This window comes from Sorghum bicolor, chromosome 10 (genome assembly GCF_000003195.3).
Source record: "Sorghum bicolor cultivar BTx623 chromosome 10, Sorghum_bicolor_NCBIv3, whole genome shotgun sequence".
Taxonomy (NCBI): domain Eukaryota; kingdom Viridiplantae; phylum Streptophyta; class Magnoliopsida; order Poales; family Poaceae; genus Sorghum; species Sorghum bicolor.
This window is the reverse complement of record NC_012879.2, coordinates 8981426-9002568: the sequence shown is the minus strand read 5'-3', so window position 1 is coordinate 9002568 and position 21143 is coordinate 8981426. Positions and strand designations below refer to the sequence as shown.

Below are 21143 nucleotides of genomic sequence, written 5' to 3'. Positions count from 1 at the left end.
AGCTCTGAGCTCCCAGAAGAAGTCTGCTCCCCGAGCGAGGTATGTATAGGATTTCTGATCCCTCTGCTGATTTTTTGTTTTTCTCTTTCTTCTGATTTGGAGTTGCTCCCCCAGCCACAAGCAAAAGGCGCCTTCGGTGGCGCTGGCCCCCTGAAGGCTGTGAAGAGGGGGGCTCAGTCGACTCCTGGGTCGGCTAGGCCTGTGTCGCCGCCGCCTCCGGGCTACGAGGAGGGAGGGCGCCACCAGGGGCAGGACACGGGGGCGCCGAAGCCCCAAGGACCGGAGGAGACGGCCCTTGCCCCCGGGGCTGCGCCTCCTCCGGAGGATGCTGATCTGGGAGGTGCGGTCCGACCTGCGCATGCTGAGGAGGGCCGAACCATCGTGGCGTCCAGCGCGGCGCCCGAGGCCCCCACGGCGGGAAGGGAGGAAGATGCCCGATGGGGCAAGAGCCCGGTAATCTGGCCCAACCTCGGCGATGCCGAGGGGGAGCCAGATTTGTTCTAGACGACCCGTCGGAGAATTACCTCTGGCAGGGTCTGGAATCGTGCGGGCGTGCCAGCGTCGAGGCCATCAACCGAGCTTCTCAGCTCGTGGCCCGGGACATGTTCAATTTGGCCCAGGTAAGGCTTTCACCTATGTTGTAAAGTATTTTTGTTCTTATTTTGCAATGCTAACTCCCTGTGTGACTTCCGATTCTGTAGGCGCTCAAGGCAACATCCTTGGAGAAGTCAGTTTTTCTCCGCCGGGAAAGGGATGCCTGGGCGTCTTACGAGAACGAGAGGGCTGCCAGGGAGGCGGCTGAGGGGGAGCTTGCGAAGGAGTGCGATATTTCTGCCGAGCTTCGGCAGAAGTGCTCGGCACTGGCCACCGAGGCTCGGGAGGCCCGGGACAAGGTCGCCCCCCTGGAGGAGAGGATTGGGGTCCTTGCCCAGGAATCCGAGGTGCAGAAGGCTGCGGCTGAGGGGTATAAGGGTGAGGTTGCTCGGCTTGAGGCTTTGCTCGCCGAAAAAGACCTTGCCCTGAACCAAACTCAGGCTGACCTCGCTGGGGCTCTGAGCCAGGTGGCCCGCTGGCATCAGAGCTCGGCGGAGCATGTGAAGTGAGCCGAGGGTAAGACTTGCGCCTTTTACCTTGGCCCCCTTTATACTTTTAAGTTAGTCTTTCCTGACTTTTTGTTTCTTACTCTGTTTTTCGACAAAGTTAGAAAGGAAGGTGGTCGAGGCAACCTCTACTGCCGAGGCCCTGCAGAAGACCCTTGACGCCGAGGCTTCGGACCGTTCGGCTCTTGAAGCCGTGGTCACCTCGGCGTGTGGGGGGCTTGGGGTGTCGGCGTCGGGATTGTCGCTGCGGAGTCGGGTCGAGGCCCTTTACTCCCGGGCCAGAGAGAGGATGAGGGAGGCTCTCCACGCCGGGGTGAAGAAAGCCCTGGCGGTGGTGAGCTCTCACTATGCCGGCATTGACTTGCCGGCAGTCTGTGAGGGCTACGTTCTCCCGGATGATGAGACTGAGGCCCAAGAGGAAGTGTAGAGGCTTGAGGACGCCGCGGCTGCCCCCGGAGATGCCTTGGCCGCCTTCTTCGACGACGAGGTGGAGCTTCCGCCCCTTGGGGCTCAAGGACCTGGGCAGACAGGGCAGCAGGACCCTTAGATTTCTCTTTTTTTTTCTCTTTGTGTGGGTATTAAGGCTAGTGGGCCTTGTATTATATATATATATATATATATATATATATATATATATATATATATATATATATAATGTTAATGTCGAATGTGGATGTTTGTATAACTGCTCTTTTTTAGGCTTTTTTCCTAAGTGTGCTATTTTCTTTTTCCTTATGCCGATGTGACCTCGACAGCGCGAGGTCGGGTGAGCTACTTAGAGTTTTGCGCTAGCCAGAGTCCCCGAGCCTAAGTCTTTTTCCTTTTCCCTTAGTGGCTTTTAGAAATCCGAATCCGTTCCCCGAATCTAGCGAGTAGAGGCGGTCTTTGCTCGTAAGCGCAGATCTTTCCTCGTGCTCATGCCTTAGGATTTAGGGGATGAGTTTTCAGTTTCTTAAGTCTTTTTAGGAGAGAGGAGGAAGACCTTGGGTCGGGGCTCTTTTAACTAGTGCGAAAAAAGGAAAAAGGATTTGGGGTCGACACAGGGGGTTCCCCCCATATAGCCCCCGAGGGAGGCTCGGACTCTGCTAGGCAGGTCCGAGTCTCCCTGATAAGAAAAAAGGCCATATAATTTGAACTTTCATTTATTCTTCCAAGATGATGAAAGAAGAAATTTTTATAAAGTCCTAAGGGTAGAAGCGACGTAGCAGTTCTATGTTCCATGCATTTTTGAAGACCTCCCCTGCCTCGTTGGCGAGCTTGTAGGTGCCGGGTCGGAGGACTTCGGCGATGACGAAGGGTCCTTCCCAGGGGGGTGTAAACTTGTGACGACCCTTGTTGCTTTGTCTGAGCCTTAGCACCAAGTCGCCGACTTGAAAGGCTCGACCTCGGATTCGTCGGGCATGGTACCGGTGGAGGGCTTGCTGGTACTTGGCGGAGTGTAGGAGGGCTACGTCTCTGGCTTCATCCAGCTGGTCCAGCGCGTCTTCTTGGAATGTTTTGCCGCTATTTTCGTCGTAGGCTTGTACCCTCGGGGACCCGTACTCTAGATGAGTGGGGAGGACGGCCTCTGACCCATAGACCATGAAGAACGGGGTGAAGCCTGTGGCTCGGCTTCGGGAGGTTCTCAGACTCCAGACCACGGCTGGTAGCTCTTTGAGCCATCTTTTTCCAAATTTGTTCAGAGGGTTGAAGATCCTGGGCTTCAGACCCTGGAGGATCATGCCATTGGCACGTTCCACCTGACCATTGGTCTTGGGGTGAGCGACTGCTGCCCAGTCCACACGTATGTGGTGTCTGTCGCAGAATTGCAGGAACTTTCGTCCAGTGAACTGTGTGCCGTTATCGGTGATTATGGAGTTTGGTACTCTAAATCGATGGATGATATCCGTGAAGAACAACACCGCCTGTTCGGCCTTGATCCTTGTGATGGGTCGGACTTCGATCCACTTGGAGAACTTGTCGATTGCGACAAGCAAGTGGGTGAAGCCCCCAGGCGCTTTCTGCTGAGGCCAGACCAGGTCGAGGCCCCAGACAGCGAAAGGCCAGGTGATGGGGATCGTCTGCAGAGCCTGAGCAGGTAGATGTATCTGCCGGGCGTAAAACTGGCATCCCTCACAGGTCCGCACGATGTCCGTGGCGTCGACCACGGCGGTGGGCCAGTAGAAGCCTTGTCGGAAGGCATTTCCTACCAACGTCCGAGGCGCGGCGTGATGGCCACAAGCCCCCGAGTGTATATCCTGCAGGAGCTTGATTCCCTCTCGACGAGGGATGCAACGCATGAGAACACCCGAGGGGCTGTGCTTGTACATCTCCCCGTCGAGGAGGACAAAGGTCTTGGCACGACGAGCCACGCGCCTTGCCTCAGCCTGGTCTGGGGGCAAAGTGCCGTCGACGAGGCGTTGAAGCAAGGGGTAGCGCCAGTCAGGCGATTCGTCAGACGCAGGTGGTTCTGGTTCGATGTCCATGGCCTCCTGCTCTGGAGCGGCGGAATCCCTAGGGTCGGAACTTGGCCCGTTCGGGAGTTCGTCCGACCCCCCATCGCCCTTGTAGTCGACGGAAGGCTTGTAGAGGTCGCTGGCAAAAACATCCGGGGGGACTGTGGCCCGTTCGGATGCCATCTTGGCAAGCGCGTCGGCGGCCTCGTTATATTTCTTTAACACGTGGTTGAGTTCGAGGCCGTCGAACTTTTCCTCCAGGCGTCGGACCGCTTTGCAGTACGCGTCCATTTTGGGATCATGGCAGCTAGACTCCTTCATGACCTGGTCGATGATGAGTCTAGAATCACCTCGGACTTCAAGCCATTTGATCCCGAGCTCGATTGCGATGTGGAGTCTGTTGACGAGGGCCTCGTACTCGGCTGTGTTGTTTGAGGTGGTGAAATGAAGTCGGATCGTATACCGCATCTTTACCCCGAGGGGAGAGATGAAAACGAGGCCGGCCCCGGCCCCGGTTTTCATCAGAGACCCGTCGAAGTACATGGTCCAGCATTCGTGCTGGATCTGTGGTGGGGGGAGCTGAGTCCCGGTCCACTCTGCCACGAAATCCGCCAGAACTTGGGACTTTATGGCCTTCCAAGGCTCGTAGGTGATCCCATCACCCATGAGCTCTATGGCCCACTTAGCAATTCTTCCGTTGGCCTCTCAGTTCTGAATCACTTCCCCAGGGGGAAAGATGATATCACCGAGACTGGATGAGACTCGAAGTAATGGCGGAGCTTGCGGCGGGTGAGAACTACAGCGTAGAGTAGTTTTTGGATCTGGGGGTATCGGGTCTTTGTGTCGGATAGTACTTCGCTGATGAAGTACACCGATCTTTGGACCGGCAGGGCGTGCCCTTTTTCCTTCCTTTCGACCACGACAGCCGCACTGGCTACCTGATCGGTAGCTGCGACATAGAGAAGAAGTGGTTCCCCCTCGGCGGGGGGCACCAGGATGGGAGGGTTTGTGAGCAGAGCCTTGAGCTTGTCGAGGGCTTCCTAGGCCTCGGGGGTCCAGGAAAAATGCTCGGATTTTCTTAATAACCTATACAGAGGTAGCCCTTTTTCCCCGAGACGAGAGACAAAACGGCTTAGGGAGGCTAGACATCCCATGACCCTCTGTACTCCCTTTAGGTTGCGAATCTGGCCCATGTTTGCGATGGCCGAAACTTTTTCTGAATTGGCCTCGATTCCTCGCTCGGACACGATAAACACGAGGAGCATGCCTCGGGGGACCCCAAAAACACATTTTTCGGGGTTGAGCCTGATCCCTTTTGCCCTGGGGCATTGGAACGTTTCTTCCAGGTCGGCAACCAGGCCGCTTGCTTGCCTGGACTTGACGACAATGTCGTCTACGTAAGCTTCCACTGTTTTGCCTATGAGGCTCCCAAAGACCTAGAGCATACATCGTTGATATGTAGCCCCTGCGTTCTTGAGGCCGAAAGGCATAGTTACGTAGCAATACATTCCAAAAGGGGTGATGAAAGAAGTCGCGAGCTGGTCGGACTCTTTCATCTTGATTTGGTGGTAATCAGAATATGCATCAAGAAAAGATAAAATTTCACATCCCGCGGTGGAGTCAACTATCTGGTCAATACGAGGTAATGGAAAGGGGTTTTTTGGACATGCTTTATTTAAACTAGTATAGTCTACACACATCCTCCACTTCCCATTTTTCTTTTGGACTAGTACGGGGTTAGCTAACCACTCAGGATGGAATACCTCCTTGATGAATTCGGCCGCCAGCAGCTTGTGGATCTCTTCCCCGATGGCCCGACGCTTTTCCTCGTCAAATCGGCACAGGCGTTGCTTCACGGGCTTGGAGCCGGCTTGGATGTCCAAGGAGTGCTCGGCGACTTCCCTCGGTATGCCAGGCATGTCCGAGGGGCTCCACGCAAATATGTCAGCGTTTGCGCGGAGAAAGTTGACGAGCACCACTTCCTATTTGGGGTCAAGGCTGGAGCTAATCCTCAACGCCCTGCCCTCAGAGGTTTCGGGGTCGAGGAAGACTAGCTTGGTTTCCTCCGCCGGCTCGAAGCTCCTGGCGTGACGCTTGGGGTCAGGTACGTCCTGGTCGCAGTCGCCGAGGCCGGTAAGGATGGCCAGCGACTCAGCCAGAGCCTCGGCTTGCTCAATGCACTCGACGTCGCACTAATAAGCGTGTTGAGTGGTCGTGCTGATGGTGATGATGCCCTTTGGCCCCGGCATCATGAGCTTGAGATAGGTGTAGTTGGGGATGGCCATGAACTTGGCGTAGCATGGTCGTCCCAGGATTGCATGGTAGGTCCCTGGGAACCCGACCACATCGAAAGTGAGAACCTCCCGCCTGAAGTTGTCGGGGGTTCCGAAGCAAACGGACAGATCGATCTGTCCGAGAGGATGGCCACGATGCCCCGGCACCACTCCATGGAATGGTGCTGTGTCGTTCCTCAGCCGGGACTTACTGATCCCCATGAGGGCCAGAGTCTCGGCATAAAGGATGTTGAGGCCGCTGCCTCCGTCCATCAGTACCTTGGTGAGACGGGTTTCGGCGATGATTGGGTCAACGATCACAGGATAGCTCCCGGGGTTGGGGATCCGATCCGGGTGATCCTGTCGGTCGAACATGATCGCGCTCTCGGACCACCTAAGGTACGAGGGCATGGCCGCGGTGACTGCGCAAACCTCTCGGAGTTCTCGCTTCCTTTGACTCGCAGTGAGGCGAGCCGCACGTCCCCCAAAGATCAAGAGACAGTTCTTGATTTTGGGAAAACCCTCCCCTTGAGGGTCGTCGTCCTTGGGGGGCTCTTCGGTGCCCTCCTTGGAGATGAGGTCGGTGTAATACCGACGCAGGACTGTGCACTCCTCAAGGGTGTGCTTGGTTGGTCCCCTGTGATAGGGGCACGGTTTCTTCAACATCTCGTCGAAGAGACTAGGGCCAGCAGGAGCCCGCTTGGGGTTCTTACGATCTGCCGCGGCGACTAAGCTGTCGTCCGACTGACCCTGCTTCCCCTTGCGACCCTTTTTCTTCTTCTTGGGGTCGCGTGATCCCGAGGCCTCGGTGGCCTCGGCCTTCTGTTTCCCCTTGGCTGCGCCGTCGGAGAAAATGGCGCCAACTGCCTCTTCGCCTGAGGCAAAGTTGGTGGCGATGTCGAGCAGCTGGCTAGTGCTCGTGGGGGTCTTGCGTCCAAGCTCGTGCACAAGCTCTTTGCAAGAGGTGCCGGAAATGAAGGCTCCGATGACATCGGAGTCCGTGATGTTGGGGAGCTCAGTGCACTGTTTGGAGAATCGCCTGATGAAGTCTCGGAGAGATTCATCGGGCTTCTGCCGGCAGCTCCTGAGGTCCCAGGAGTTCCCAGGGCGCACGTATGTGCCCTGGAAGTTCCCGACAAAGATCCTGACCAGGTCAGCCCAGTCGTGGATCATGCGCTCAGGGAGGTGCTCGAGCCATGCTCTAGCCGTATCGGCTAGATGCAGCGGGAGGTTGCGGATGATGAGCAGGTCGTCGTCCGCTCCACCTAGCTGGCACGCTAGGCGGTAATCTGCCAGCCAGAGCTCAGGGTTGGTTTCCCCTGAGTACTTGGCGAGGTTGGCGGGCTGTCGGAACCGCGTCGGGAACTTGGCCCTGCATATGGCCTCGCTGAAAACGCGGGGACCTGGAGGCTCTAGAGACGTGCTGCGGTCGTGATCGGGGTCGTACCTTCCACCTCGGCGCGGTCGATAGCGTCGAGACTCGGCTTCGTTTCTGTCACGCCGCCTGGCCTCGAGGGTGGCCCGAACGTCTGCGTCAGCCCCGACGCGTTCGTGGACTGATGGGGCCCTATTGCCCCCCTGCGGATTGGGGGGCGGCGGATCCACAGCCTGCTCCAGGAGGCCACGTAGTCCCTGGCGCACTCTCCTTCCTTCAGGAGTTGATGGCTCAGGCATGGCTCTGAGGAGGAGTGCGGCGGCCATGACATTCTGGCTGGCCGTGCTGAAGACCGGGGCGTCACCCCCTGTATCCTCGACGATGCGACGGTTGACGTCTCGGGCGTGGCGTCTAGCTTCGCCTCCGTCTCCGCGGCCAGTCGGGTCTCGGACCAGGGCTTCGCGGAGTTGGCGGAGGCGTGTGCGTTCTTCCTCGAGCCTGGCCTCCAGCTCATCGAGCTGCTCGAGGTCAGGGCGGTGTCCTCCTACGGGGGCTGATGCTGCCCCTAGGGCTCCAGGATCGGTCCCGGGAGTAGGGTTGGGAGGTGGGGTTGCATTCCCCTGCCTAGAGGGCCCTGCGCCTCCCTGGGCGTTATGCGACGTCCCCCCTGCTTCCAGGTTGAAACGTTCTCGCGACGGGTCATAGTTCCCATCGTCGGAGTCGGAGTAGCCGAGACAGTAGTTGCTGGCCTCCAAGAAGCGCATGAAGGTCTCCGGGTCGCCACACCCGGAGAAGTCAGGGCCGATCCACTCGTCATCGCCCGAGGTGGGGTCCTCTGGGTATGATGAGACGGGCGGTGTGGAGATGAGGTTCAGGGTAGACCTCAAGTGGTGCCCTGGAAGTTCCTCGTATGCACTCAACGAAGTGCTCACGGAAGAGGCGTAGGTAGCGGCAGCGTTCCTGAGCCCGAAAGGGAACTCGGATGCCCCTTTGTCCCCCTTGCGGGGGACGGGTGCAGGCCGTGCCTTCCCCTTCGACCGGGGCGGGACGGGAGGTCGCGATGATCCTCTGTTGGTCCTGGGAGCGGAGCTTGATGCCCCGCGAGCCCTTCCTCTAGCGCCTGCCGGGCCAGAGAAACGGGCGATCTGATGAGGAATATGCGGGGGGAGGGCCGGACGGATCCCGGCCTCAGCGGTAGGGGCGAAGATCCTGGACCTCTGACGTCCCCGCCGTGTGCCCTCCGCACGGTGTCCCGAACGGCTCCCGCGCACTGTCTGTGGTAGGATCGGCTCGGGGCGAGGCTCGACATTGCCACGTTGCGGGAGGAGGACCATGTCGTAGCCGGAGCCGAGGGACATGAACTCCAAACTCCCGAACATGATGATAGTGCCGCGGCGGAGTGGATGGAATCCGTCTGCCATCAAGCTTTCCCAGTAGGGACAGGTGAACGTCACGCAGAAGGCCCCTACCTGGCGCGCCAACTGTCGGCGTCTAGACTCGTGGTCTACGCACTAACAAGTATAAGTCTGCGTGACTATCCAAGCTTGGATGGTGATGCAAGTGAGACACAGAGGGTTTATACTGGTTCGGGCCAAGAATGCCCTACGTCTAGTGTGGTTGTGGATCCTGTATAACCTTGCACCCAAAGGTGCTTGTAGTAGGGGGTACAAGCTGATTGCGAGAGAGGGCTAAGTCCCAGGTCTCGGCTTATTGGTGGACAGAGTGGTGATCGCTGCTCTGTGGAAGAGTGTGGCGGTGGTGTATGTAATCCTTCTGAACCCGTCCTTAGTTGTGAACCCTGGCTCCCCTTTTATAGCCTCAAGGGAAGACAGGTATTTACATGAGTAGATTTCTTCTGTTGAAGGGTGAAGCCACAGTCCCGATCCTGTTGAAGCTGGTCCATCTCGTCCCTGAGGGATGGTCGACAGCATGGCTGCTCTTGTAGAGGGTTACCGAGCCCTGTAGGGGTCATGGGGGTCGGATCGCCGGTACTGCCGAACATCTCGTCAATAGTGGGAAAAGACCTCAAATAGTGGTGCTGATTAACCTCTCCCATTCCTTTTTTACTGTGAGGCAGCACGCCACAGTGAAAGAGGTAAGGATGCATAGTGAAAGAGGTAAGGCCACAGTGACCAGGGTGGTTGGAACAGTCGGCACCCTGCCCTGCTGCGGTATGGGAATCATCGCGCTTGTCACTTCGGGGGTACGGGCGCCGTAAGGTGGAAGTCTTGTTGACTTGGTGGAGCGGGGTCCGGCGCCTGAGCCCAGAAGGGATCGGGGGAGACGGAACTTGCGTCCGAGACCCTGTGGGGTCGGGCGAGTCGGAACTTGCGTCCGAGGCCCTGAGGGGTCGGGCGAGGCGGAACTTGCGTCCGAGGCCCTGAGGGGTCGGGCGAGCCGGAACTTGCGTCCGAGGCCCGGGGGGGTCGGGCGAATCGGAACTTGCGTCCGAGGCCCTGAGGGGTCAAATAAGCTGGGGGCCGTGCCCCGGTAATTGTGGTTAGTATGCTTTGTTTTTTGCGTTCTTTATTGCTCTGATTTGGGTATCCCTTTTTATGGTACCCAACAATATGTTATTGTATAAAGTTTTTGCTATAAAGGTTTTGTCCTTTTTTTATTTATTTGGCTGAATATTTGAAAAATCATAGTAAATAATAGAAAAATAAAAAAATCTAATTTTCTTAGACTCTACATGAGTACATATACAAAATAAACATGCAATATATGGATGTTTTAGTCCAACAAAATAAATATAGAAGTTGCAGCTATGAATTATTTCACTTAATTACAGAAAAATATAGATCTCAAGCTACAATAAAAAAATATACTAAAGCATACTATATTATATATTGACTATGTAGTATGCTCATGTGGAGTCTAACAAAATTATATTTTATATTTTATGATTTTTTTGTAATTTACTATAATTTTTCAAATATTTAGCCGAAATAAATAAAAAAGGAAAAGATAAAACCTTTATAGCAAAAACTTTTTAATAAAGCATACTATATTATATGTTCATTGTGTAGATCTACTTATGTGGAGTCCAATAAAATTGGATTTTCTATTTTATGTAAAATGCATGGTTTAAAAAGTTGAATGAGGTGGTTTGCCTAATTTTGGAGTTGAGGGAGGAAAAGAAGGCTTTTGTGAAAGTTGAGTGAGGAAAAATAGATTTTTTCCTTTTGGGAATGTGACGGTTCCTGGAACATGGCTGCTAACATCTGGACTCCTACATTCTTTTTTTTTTTTTAGAAACCGGGTTACATTTCACATAGATTTTTGATAGTTTACATCACACAACTGATAAAGACACCCTTGAAAGAAAAGAGAATTACAAACAAGTCCTTGTAAGGAACTCCCGGTTGTTCTCGTCGCCAGCGGCCAGAGGAGACGCCTGGAAGCCGACCACCTTCCCGACGAACCAGCTTCAAAGTTTTGTAATAGGATCAAGAATAGCACATCCGGAAAACCAACATGCCGTTAAAGGCACTCACAATGCAGACTCTATTATGAAGTTAAAGTTATTTATTACCTCAAATAACGTAGACTTAGAGTCTAAATAAGACTTGAAGTCTTATTTTTTCTACCTCTTTCTTCAGTAAATATGCAGCCACATCAGTAAAATATCATAAATAATATGTAATTAATTGTATTGGACTCTGTGGTACAGTCTTGCATTGTAAGTGCCCTAAGTCGTTGAACGAATAGGCTCAACAAGACAGTCAACGACCATCTCTTCGCCGGTGTAGAAGAGGCCTGACGCTACGAACAGCTGCAAGGTCCAAATGGCTAGAGGAGAGGGTGAATAGCCTATTTAAATTTTCTACAAGCTTCAACTAGACAAGTTGATTAGTAAAACAAAAGGCGAAGCTAATCTAACACTATCTCAACTAAGCTATGCAAGCTACCTAAAGTCTAATACAAGGCTAAACACTAAACCATAACAATAAGAGAAAGCTACACAATAACTCTATTCTAAACAAGAACTAAGCTATACAAGCTAAACAACTAGCAAGATAAGCAAGTAGGTAAAGGAGTAGAGAGTGATTGTTATACCGACGTTGTAGCGTAGATATATATAATCAATCGATCAATCACAATCACAAGACAATTCTCGGCAAGAGATGACATAAGATTTTTTTTACCGAGGTTCACTTGCTTCCCAAAAGCTAGTTCTTGTTGTGGCGATACACCCACTTGATGGATCACGAGCTAATTGGCAATCCAAAGACAAACCCTCAGCGGGTGTCGCACATCCACTCACAAGATGGGGATCCTCCAAGCTACGAGCAATCCACTAGAGTAGCCAATTGCGATCTCCCACGGGAAAGGCTCAAGAACCCCTCACAAATAACTTCGTGAGGCTCAAAACAATTTCTAATCACGAGCTCAACACCACCACTACTCCAAACCGTCTAAGGCATCGGAAAACACCCAAGACTAACAAGAAATCCGCAGCAAACTCAAATATCAAGTGCCACTAGATGCAACTCTCAAAGCAATGCACTTCAATCTCACTAGGATTAGCAATCAAGCAAGGAGATGAGTGGAGGGAGTGTTCTCTAGCTCAATGTATGCCTCAAGTAATAAAATGTGCAAGAGAGAACCTCCCAAAGCCGGCCACCTTCTATTTATAAACCCCTTAAAGAGATAGAGCCGTTGGCTCTGTCACTAGGCAAATTTCGGGGGCACCAGACGCGCACTAGGGAACCACCGGACGCTCGACCCTCTGCGTCCGGTGCTCAGGAGTTAGCCATGTGTCCACCTTTGAATCTCGTGTGTCAATCTCTAGCGGTCACCTACGGACCACCGGACACGACCGGTCTCGTACGTAGAGAGTTTGTCAAACTCAGATCTCATCGAACTCGGAGCACCGGACTCGTGCGCAGAGAGGGTTGCAAACAGCTCGCACATCGGACCCACACCACCGGACGCACCCTGAGCGTTCGGTGCTCTCAGTCAGAAACTTCCTACATATGTCAGGCCACACCAGACGCGTGAACAGGGAATACCCTGCGTCCGGTGTAGTGCGTTCGGTGCTTAACCCTAGCAAGGCTAGGCACTGACAGCGCATCGGACGCTAGAGTCAGCGTCCGGTGCCTCCGTACACTTTGTCCGGTGAGTGTCTCTCAGTGAGAAACACTCCCACGACTTCCTCAAATTTCTCTAGAAACTCCACCTCCTTTGTAAATGTGCTAACACCACCAAATGTCTACCACTAATGTGCATGTGTATTAGCTTTTCACAAATATTTTCATCAAAAAAGTTAAGTTAGCACTTTACTAGATCCTAATGCATATGTTCAAGATATGGACCTAGTAGCACTTGATTCGAGATATGACCGTGATTTCCCTCTCAGGCTGGACAAAAAACTCGTAACTCACTAGCTCGCTAGCTCGCTCGACTCGTTTTATAATGAGCCAACTCGTTTTATAATGAGCCAGCTCGTTTTATAACGAGCCAGCTCGTGAGCTGCTCGCGAGCCATAACGAACCAGTCAATTATTATGCTAGCAACTAAAATTGGCTCGGCTATATACATAAATATTTCTCAGTAGCTCGATCTAAGCCTGTTCGTGAATTCCTAACTTTATCTGTCAATGGATGATGTTTAAACTGTATGAGTATGACTATCATGTAGTCACGATCGTGATCATAGTGGGCTGGCTTGACAAAACTCTAGTTTGTTTGTTGAATTGTTAAAGCTATAAGTACTTTATTTAGTTTATTTTAAGTATACATGTGATGTATTTGTTGCTCAATTGTTTTTATAAATTTATATTCTCTTTATACTATGTTTTTATGATTTGGCTCGCGAGCCAAACGAGCTGCTCGAGCTCACTAACGAGCCGAACCGAGCCAACTTTCAAGCTCGTTTGTATAACGAGCTATAACGAGCCGAGCCATAACGAGCCGAGCTATAATGAGCCGAGCCACTAACGAGCCGAGCTGTCTCGATATCCAGCCCTATTCCCCTCTTGATAATCGGCTATCTATCCTAAATCCGGTGAATTACTTCTCTACTCAACTAATACTGGCAAAAGCAAAACCGTATATTTATACTTTTGCCTTGTTCACTTTACTCCTTGTCTATCACCATGATCTCCACTCCATGCTTCATCTATTTGTAATCATGTGGCCACCTTTTCATACCACCTTGCTCCTTCATCAGATATGTTGCTATGTCTATCTCAGTTCACTTAAATACAAAGCATTAGCAACTTAGTGTCATTAATACCAAAATCAAACTTGGGCTTTCAACAGCATCAACCGCAACACGCTGGTGTAGAGGACACCCAAAAGAAGATGCAAACCACCAGAGTAGGTGGGATCTAACAACCAACCCAATCTCCCAAGCTGGTAAACCAACATACCAAGAAACTCCGCTAGACCAATACCGACGAAGATGAGGGATGGATAAAAAAAGAACCTGACATGATCTGGAACATTCACAAGTCCAGATCTACCAAGTTGTACCTTTATTCTCCGAGTAACTTCACCGAAAAAGGAGCTGCAAATTCGCCAACAACGTCAGCAGAATTACCACTCCTGCATCCTCCAGTGACGCTCAGGAGCAGCACAAAGCACCAGCGGCCATCTAAGACGCCACCGTAAACCTAACACTACTATATAACTAGCTATATACAAGGAAACTGAAATCTGCCGTCGGTTGACCCTTCATCCTTTAGCGTCGGCGAGGACACCAGAGGCGAGGACGGCGAATCGACGGAGGAAACGCGAAATTGCCGTCGGGTTAGAGTTCCGAAAGGATAATACCGACAGATGATTGGGTCAACAATGCTAGACTCCTGCATTCTTGCGACGCTTGGACTTCAAGGCCGGTAATGTTTCTGTACTGGGCTTTGAAGAGGCCAGATACTACTTTACTATAGGAATGTGCCCCGTCCCCCGTCAAATTAGGAACCCAGCGAGGCCGCCCCACTTGCCCACCTTGAAGGCCCGACCATTCTAAGCCTGGCAAGAAAAAAAAATTATTTTGCCTCGCTCAACTATCACAAAAGTTTTCATGGTATATAGTACAACTGTAGAAGCAAGCAAAAGAGGCCACCCTCGGTAACCTCGCCAGCATCTGAGTGCAAGATTAATAGATTATTATTATTATCTCTACTATAATTGAAATCTTCTCCAGTCAAATCTCAATCAACGACTCACAACACATGTCCTACAGATAAGACGGCTCAGATTAAAAGTATCATCACAACCTTACATCCGCCCTCACGCGTCGCCTCGCGTCATCTCCATATCGCAACACTCGCCAAACTCGCGTGAAAAACTCCGTAACTCCGTATTCGCAGAAAACCGCGTCGGGCTTGCTGCCGCAACTTGCCCATCCCGGCCGTGGAGGAAGGTCGAACACTCGCCAAGCTCCGTATCGCGTCGGGCTGGTGCCGCAGCTTGCCGATCCCGGCCGTGGAGGAAGGCCCAACACTCGCCAAACTCCGTATCGCGTCGGGCCGCCGAGTACGACGTCGCCGCCAACGCATTCCGCCCGCTCTCCATATTCACCGACACCTCGTGCTCCTCGGCCACTGTCGCCCCCGACGGCACGCTCGTCCAGACCGGCGGCTGGAACGACGGGTTCCGCAACGCGCGCACCATGCCCGCGTGCGGCGGCACCGGGGACGACAAGAGCTGCGACTGGTCCGAGAAGCAGGACGCGCTCGCCGCCAACCGGTGGTACGCCACCAACCAGATCCTCCACGATGGCCGCGCGTTCATTGTCGGTGGCCGGAGGCAGTTCAACTACGAGTTCTACCCGAAGGCCGGCCCGTCGGATACGTCCGTCGTCCAAATGTCATTTTTGGCACGGACGAAGGATCCCGAGGAGAACAATCTTTATCCGTTCGTGCACCTCAACATAGATGGCAACCTTTTCATCTTCTCCAACAACCGCGCCGTCCTCCTGGACTACAAGAGCAACAGGATCGTGCGGACGTACCCCGTGCTGGGCGACGGTGACCCGCGGAACTACCCCAGCTCCGGCTCCTCGGTGCTGTTGCCGCTGAAACCCAACCCCACCGAGGCCGAGGTGCTGGTCTGCGGCGGCGCGTCGGCGGGCTCCTACAACTCCACCAAGGGCGGCGCCGGCACCTTCGTCCCGGCGCTGACGACGTGCGGGCGGATCAAGATCACCGACGCGGCGCCGGCGTGGGTCATCGAGACAATGCCGTCGCCGCGGGTGATGGGCGACATGATCCTGCTGCCCAACGGCGCGGAGGTGGCGATCATCAACGGCGCCGCGGACGGCACCGCCGGGTGGGAGTCCGCCAAGACCCCCGCGTACGCGCCCGTCGTCTACCGTCCCGACCACTCGCCGGGGGACCGGTTCGAGGAGCAGACCGCGACGGGCGTGCGCGGCTATACCACTCCTCGGTGGTGCTCCTCCGCGACGGCCGCGCTGCTGGTGGGCGGCAGCAACCCGCACGCCTACTACAACTTCAGCAACGTGCAGTTCCCCACCGACCTCAGCCTGGAAGCCTTCTCGCCGGAGTACCTCGACGCGTCCAACGACATGCTTCGGCCGAGGATCCTCGACCCGTCCCCGACCGGCGCGCCGACGAGCGTGGCCTATGGGGCGACGATGACGCTCCAGTTCTCGGTCCCGGCATCGGCACGGAGGAGGCGTGGCGGCGCCGCGGGCCTCGGTGATGTGTCGGTGACGATGTTGGCGCCGTCATTCACGACGCACTCGTTCGCGATGAACCAGCGGCTGCTGTTCCTTGACGTGACCAAGAATGTGGCGGTGCGTGGTCGAGCCGGCACGTTCAATGCGTCGGTGACGATGCCGGCGACGGCGGTGCTGGCGCCACCGGGGTACTACATGGTGTTCGTGGTAAATGGGCACATCCTCAGCGAGGGGATCTGGGTCCAAATACAGACACATCAGTGACAGTGTGGAGGGTCGAGATGGCGGACTAGAGGGGGGGTGAATAGTCCTTTCTAAAACTTAAAGCGTTGGCTAACCGAAAACAAAAGCGGAATTAAAACTATCGGTCTAGCCAAGACTACACCCCTCTATCTAAGTTCTCTAGCACCTTGAAAAGATCCTAAACAAGCAAGCAAGGTGCTACCTTAGCAAGAGCTCACCTAACCAATTCTAGGAGCAAGGTCACACAAACCTATGCAACTAGTACTTTGCAAACCGAGGGAGCTCCTACTCAAATTAGTGAGTCAAAGCGCACAAAGACTAAGCTCACTAGCAAGCTCAATAACAAGGCAACTAATGCCAAATTAGAGAGCGCAACCTACTTAGCTACACAAACTAAGCAATGTGACTAACAAGGTTACACAAACCAAATTAGTCACGCAAGGGAACTACTTCTAGCTACACAAGCAAGAAGGTAACTAGCAAGCTACACAAGCTAACTAATTACAAGAACAACTACACAAGCACAAGTATATGAATGTAAATACAAGCTTGTGTTAGGGACTTGCAAACCAACGGGAAGACCAATGTTGACACGATGATTTTCTCCCGAGGTTCACTTGGTTGCCACCAAGCTACGTCCCCGTTGAGACAAGCTCCAAGGTTGCCACCGGTTCTCTTGCTAGTGGTGACCCGCAAGTCACACTCTCCCACGTAGAGTGCTTACCACAAGCTCTAGCACTTGACCCGGTCGGACCACTTGTCGCTCTTCACGTCTCGCTCAACTAGAGTTGCTCTTCGCGATCCCCGCGGGGTGAGCATCGTAACCCTCACAATCTCTTCTCCGGAGCACCGCACAATCTCCTTGCGTGCTTCGACGGAGTCACAAGCCACCAAGCCGTCTAGGAGGTGGCAACCTCCAAGAGTAACAAGCACCACCGGCTTGCAACACGAACACCTAGTGCCACTCGATGCAATCTCTCAATGCAACGCACTAGAATCGCTTACTCACACAATCGGATGAACACTATCAATCATATGTGAGTTAGAGGCTTCACTAGCACTCCCCAAGCATGGACACTAAGTCCCAAGGGTGCTCAGCACCAGCCAAGGCCAGCCACCACTTCTATTTATAGCCCCAAGGGCTAAACTACCCGTTGCCCCTTCACTGGACAAAACACGTGAGCACCGGACGCTCACAGGGAGCCACCGGACGCTCAACTCCCAGCGTTCGGTGCTCAGACGTCAGCCACGTGTCACTAGCCGTTTGAAAACGACCGTTGCCGCCAACGGCTACTGCGCACGCGCGCCTGCACAGCACCACCGGACGCTCTACTGCGTCACACCGGACCCGTGCGCAGAGAGCTCCGCAAAGTCGCACGGTCACCGGACGCAAGCCCCCGGACGCACCCTAAGCGTCCGGTGCTCACCGGACTCATGCGCAGAGAGGGTTGCCAAACCGCCCGCACACCGGACGCCGAGCACCAGACTCTCTCTGGTGCGTCCGGTGCACTCTGCTACACTCGACAGCACACCGGACGCTAAAGGCCAGCGTCCGGTGCCTCCGCGCAGAGCGTCCGCACTCCCGCGACTTTTCCAAACTTCCCACCGGTGCAATAGAAAAGATGCACTTAATTTTCTCAAAAGCGCCGAATCCCGCCGAGAGAAACCCACACCTCTCTCAACCCTAGGAACACCACCTCCTTTGCAAAGTGTGCCAACACCAACAAGTGTACACCACCATGTGCATGTGTGTTAGCTTTTTCACAAACATTTTCCCAAAGGAGTTAGCCTCTCAACTTGCCACGCCACTCGATCCTAACACGTATGCAAAGTTAGATCACTCAAGTGGCACTAGATGACCGATATGCAAACAAGTTTGCCCCTCTTGATAGTACGGCCATCTATCCTAAATCCGGTCATAAACTTCTCTATACACCTATGACCGGTGAAATGAAAAAGCCCTAGGTTATACCTTTGCCTTGCGCTTTCCATTCCATCTCCTCCAATATTGATGCAACACATGCACCAACCAATCACCAAATGATATGATCCACTTCATATCATCACGTGACCGTATTGGTTCATCAATCTTGACCTCACTTGCTCTTCACCGTTGCCTTGGTCCATCGGCGCCAAGTCTTGCTCAAGCTTCACCGTCACACGCGGTCCCTCGCTTCAAAGCCTCCAACTTGCCCTTCACTCTTGCAACCGGTCCATCGAGCCAAGCCTCATCTTGATCTTCTCCACCTTGGTCACATGACTCCATGTCATGTCTCATATGCAATGAGCTCCTCCATTATCACATCATCACCTGTGGACTAATCTCCTGTGTATCTCACATAAACACTATTAGTCCACCTAAGTTGTCACTCAATTACCAAAACCAAACAAGGACCTTTCACAGGATGCGACGGGGGAAGGGTTATAGATTTCATTCATTTTGTTTCGTTGTGCCATTCGGACTCTTCTTAGTTACAGTACTTACTCCAAAGGTGTACGTAAAAAAGAAAAAAAAAACCTGGTAAAAGGGTGTAAAATGCTTGGTAGCGTGGACAGTCACTGACTGGACACTGTGTGTTGCTGTCGTTGACATGAGATGAGATTTCCAAGAACGAGAGGAGAATGTCTGTAAAGCTGGTATCAGAGAGGATGAAATTTTCGGTGGACATTTTGGCGAGCAAAGCAAACGAATGTTTCGACAACATCCCTGAAGATGTCCAATACATGATTAAAGAATTAGACAAATGTAACATAGATGCTCATAATACGACAAATAGCTCTATTATGCCTTGTTACATGAAAAAATATTTCCGAACTATAATTTTTGTTTTTAGAAACATCCCAAAATTAAACCGTAGCGTTAGCACGGGCATTATACTAGTATAGAGTAATGGACAACTTTGCTGAACTGCCTAGTTAAACAATTTTAGATAAAAGTAATCCTGCCTGTCATGAGGCCTTCCAATCCTGAATGTGAAGGATGTAGTGCCTCCCTGTATAGTGTATAGTGTGCAGGCGACAGACAGTGTCTGCATCTGCATGGCATGAGGCATGACCTCATGGTCCATCGGTGGACACTCATCAAGCAGAGATCGAATCGCACAAGAAACACGGACGGCAAATGGACGACGAGTTGTCTCACGCGGACGCGTTCTGCGCCGATCTCGATGTCACCAACCACAGTCATCATTCATCAACGATAGTGCCACTTCACACATCATTTTTTAGCAATAGGATTAGATTCTATGTGTCTATGTATGTATACCAAGTATATAAAATTACAAATGTATCTACTGATCGATCTACACACAAGAATTAAAATTAGCTAAGGTAAATGTAAAAATTCATAGTACAAAACAAGGTCAGCCAAAAAAAACCCCCCCGATCACTACAAAGCTACCACTAGCCCAGCAGCCACGGCTACGGCGCCGACCAACGCGGTCCAGGGTCGGGAGCTTGCGCCGGCGGCGCTGTCCATGTCCCGGCTGCTGGTGGCCGGCGGCGCGACGCCCTTGAAGTTGGGGTTGCCGCCGTACAGGTTCTGGATGCCGGCGACGTCGTCCTCGGCCAGGTCCACCTTCCTGGTGCGCGAGGTGATGGTCGGGTACATGATGGCGCTGGGCTCCCCCGAGTGGCCGAGGCCGAGGAGGTGCCCGATCTCGTGCACGGCCACGGACTCGAGGTCGACGGCGGCGTCGGAGGACGCGCGCGACACGTCGCCGGTGGCGACCCACGCCTCCGCCGCGTCCAGGTGGAACCGCCCGTCGGTCGGGGAGAAGGCGTGCGCCAGCGTGCCCAGCGGCCCGTCGAACGCCTCGCCGTCGCCGTGGTCCCCCGCGTAGAAGGCGATGGTGATGTCGGCGTCGTCGTCGGCGGCCTCCGTGAAGTTGAGCGTGGTGGCGGCGGACCACCGCGCGAACGCGCGCGCGAACACCTGGCTCAGCGTCGCCCGGTCGATGGACGTCAGGGAGGTCTGCGTGATGGCGTACGTGAGCCTCTTCTTGGAGCGCGGCCACGACGGTGACCCCGGGAAGTAGGTGAAGAGGTTCCGGCCGTGGAGGTGCGACGACGAGCCGCTGCCGCCGCTGCCCATGGTGGAGGTGCCGTTGATGACGTCCGCGACGCCGCACCGCGGAGCCATCATCTGGGCCACCGTGGACGCGTCCATGGCGCCGGTGACGTCGAGACCGAAGTTGCGCTGGTACACCTTGATGGCTTCCTCCAGGTCGGCGTCGAAGAGGTCGTTGAACCCGGACGACGACTCCGGGAGGTAGCCGAAGTGGGAGAGGTAGTCCTTGACCTTGGCGAGGCCCTGCTGCTGCTCGCCGAAGTGGCAGCCGGTGAGGTCCTGGAACGCCGACCATGGGTTTGGGATCTTGGACGTGATGGAAGAAAAACCAGATGGCAAGTCGACCGACGAAGCGGGTGCGACGACAAGCGTCGCCACCGCCATGGCGGCGAGCAGGAGGAGGAGAGGAGAGGTGGTGGTGGTGCTGGCCATGGCAACCTTTCTGGGAGAAGGGAAGCTGTGACTGTGAGGAAGAATGGATGAGGCGGGACAATTGGGCGATGTTTTGAAGGGTGACGGGTCGTCCAAAGACGACTACTTGGTCAGCCGGCAAGAGCCGGCCAAGATGGGAGAACAGGAACCCTTGTTTGTGGCATGACATGATTGGTGCGGAGTTTGGTTGGGTCAAGCTGGGGTGGGGAATGAGTCTCGTGTTTGTTGTGTGTGTACAATGGTTATTATGTTGGTGACAGGGCTATGTGAGGACTTGTTCCTGGGAAAGTATGTGAAGAAGCTTCCTTGTTTTTATACTCAAGTAATCTAGTTGGTAGAGCTACAAGTATGTGAGAGAGCAATGATAGTGCCCATGTGCATGAGTTGTAGCATTAGCGTCTGATAATGTTTTTTTTGTAGGTAACAGGGGTGAATTTGTTGAAGGGGCCCTAGTCCAACTAGAAAGAAAGCAGAAAGAGAAAGAAAGCAGAAAGAGTCATTGAGATATGGACAAGGGAAACACATTCGTTATGGCATAGGAACAACTTTGAGCTGTTGGAGCCGTAG

At 53.4% G+C, this 21143-nt stretch overlaps 1 protein-coding gene and 1 pseudogene across 1 annotated transcript; one reads left to right on the top strand and one right to left on the bottom strand.

Moving 5' to 3' along the window:
- On the top strand, positions 7946-16096 carry LOC8061484 (annotated as a pseudogene).
- LOC8061483 (metalloendoproteinase 2-MMP) lies at positions 19296-20694 on the bottom strand. The gene has a single exon (XM_002436732.2). It carries the CDS (start codon positions 20574-20576, stop codon positions 19464-19466), a length of 1113 nt encoding a protein of 370 aa, XP_002436777.1. The 5' UTR covers positions 20577-20694; the 3' UTR covers positions 19296-19463.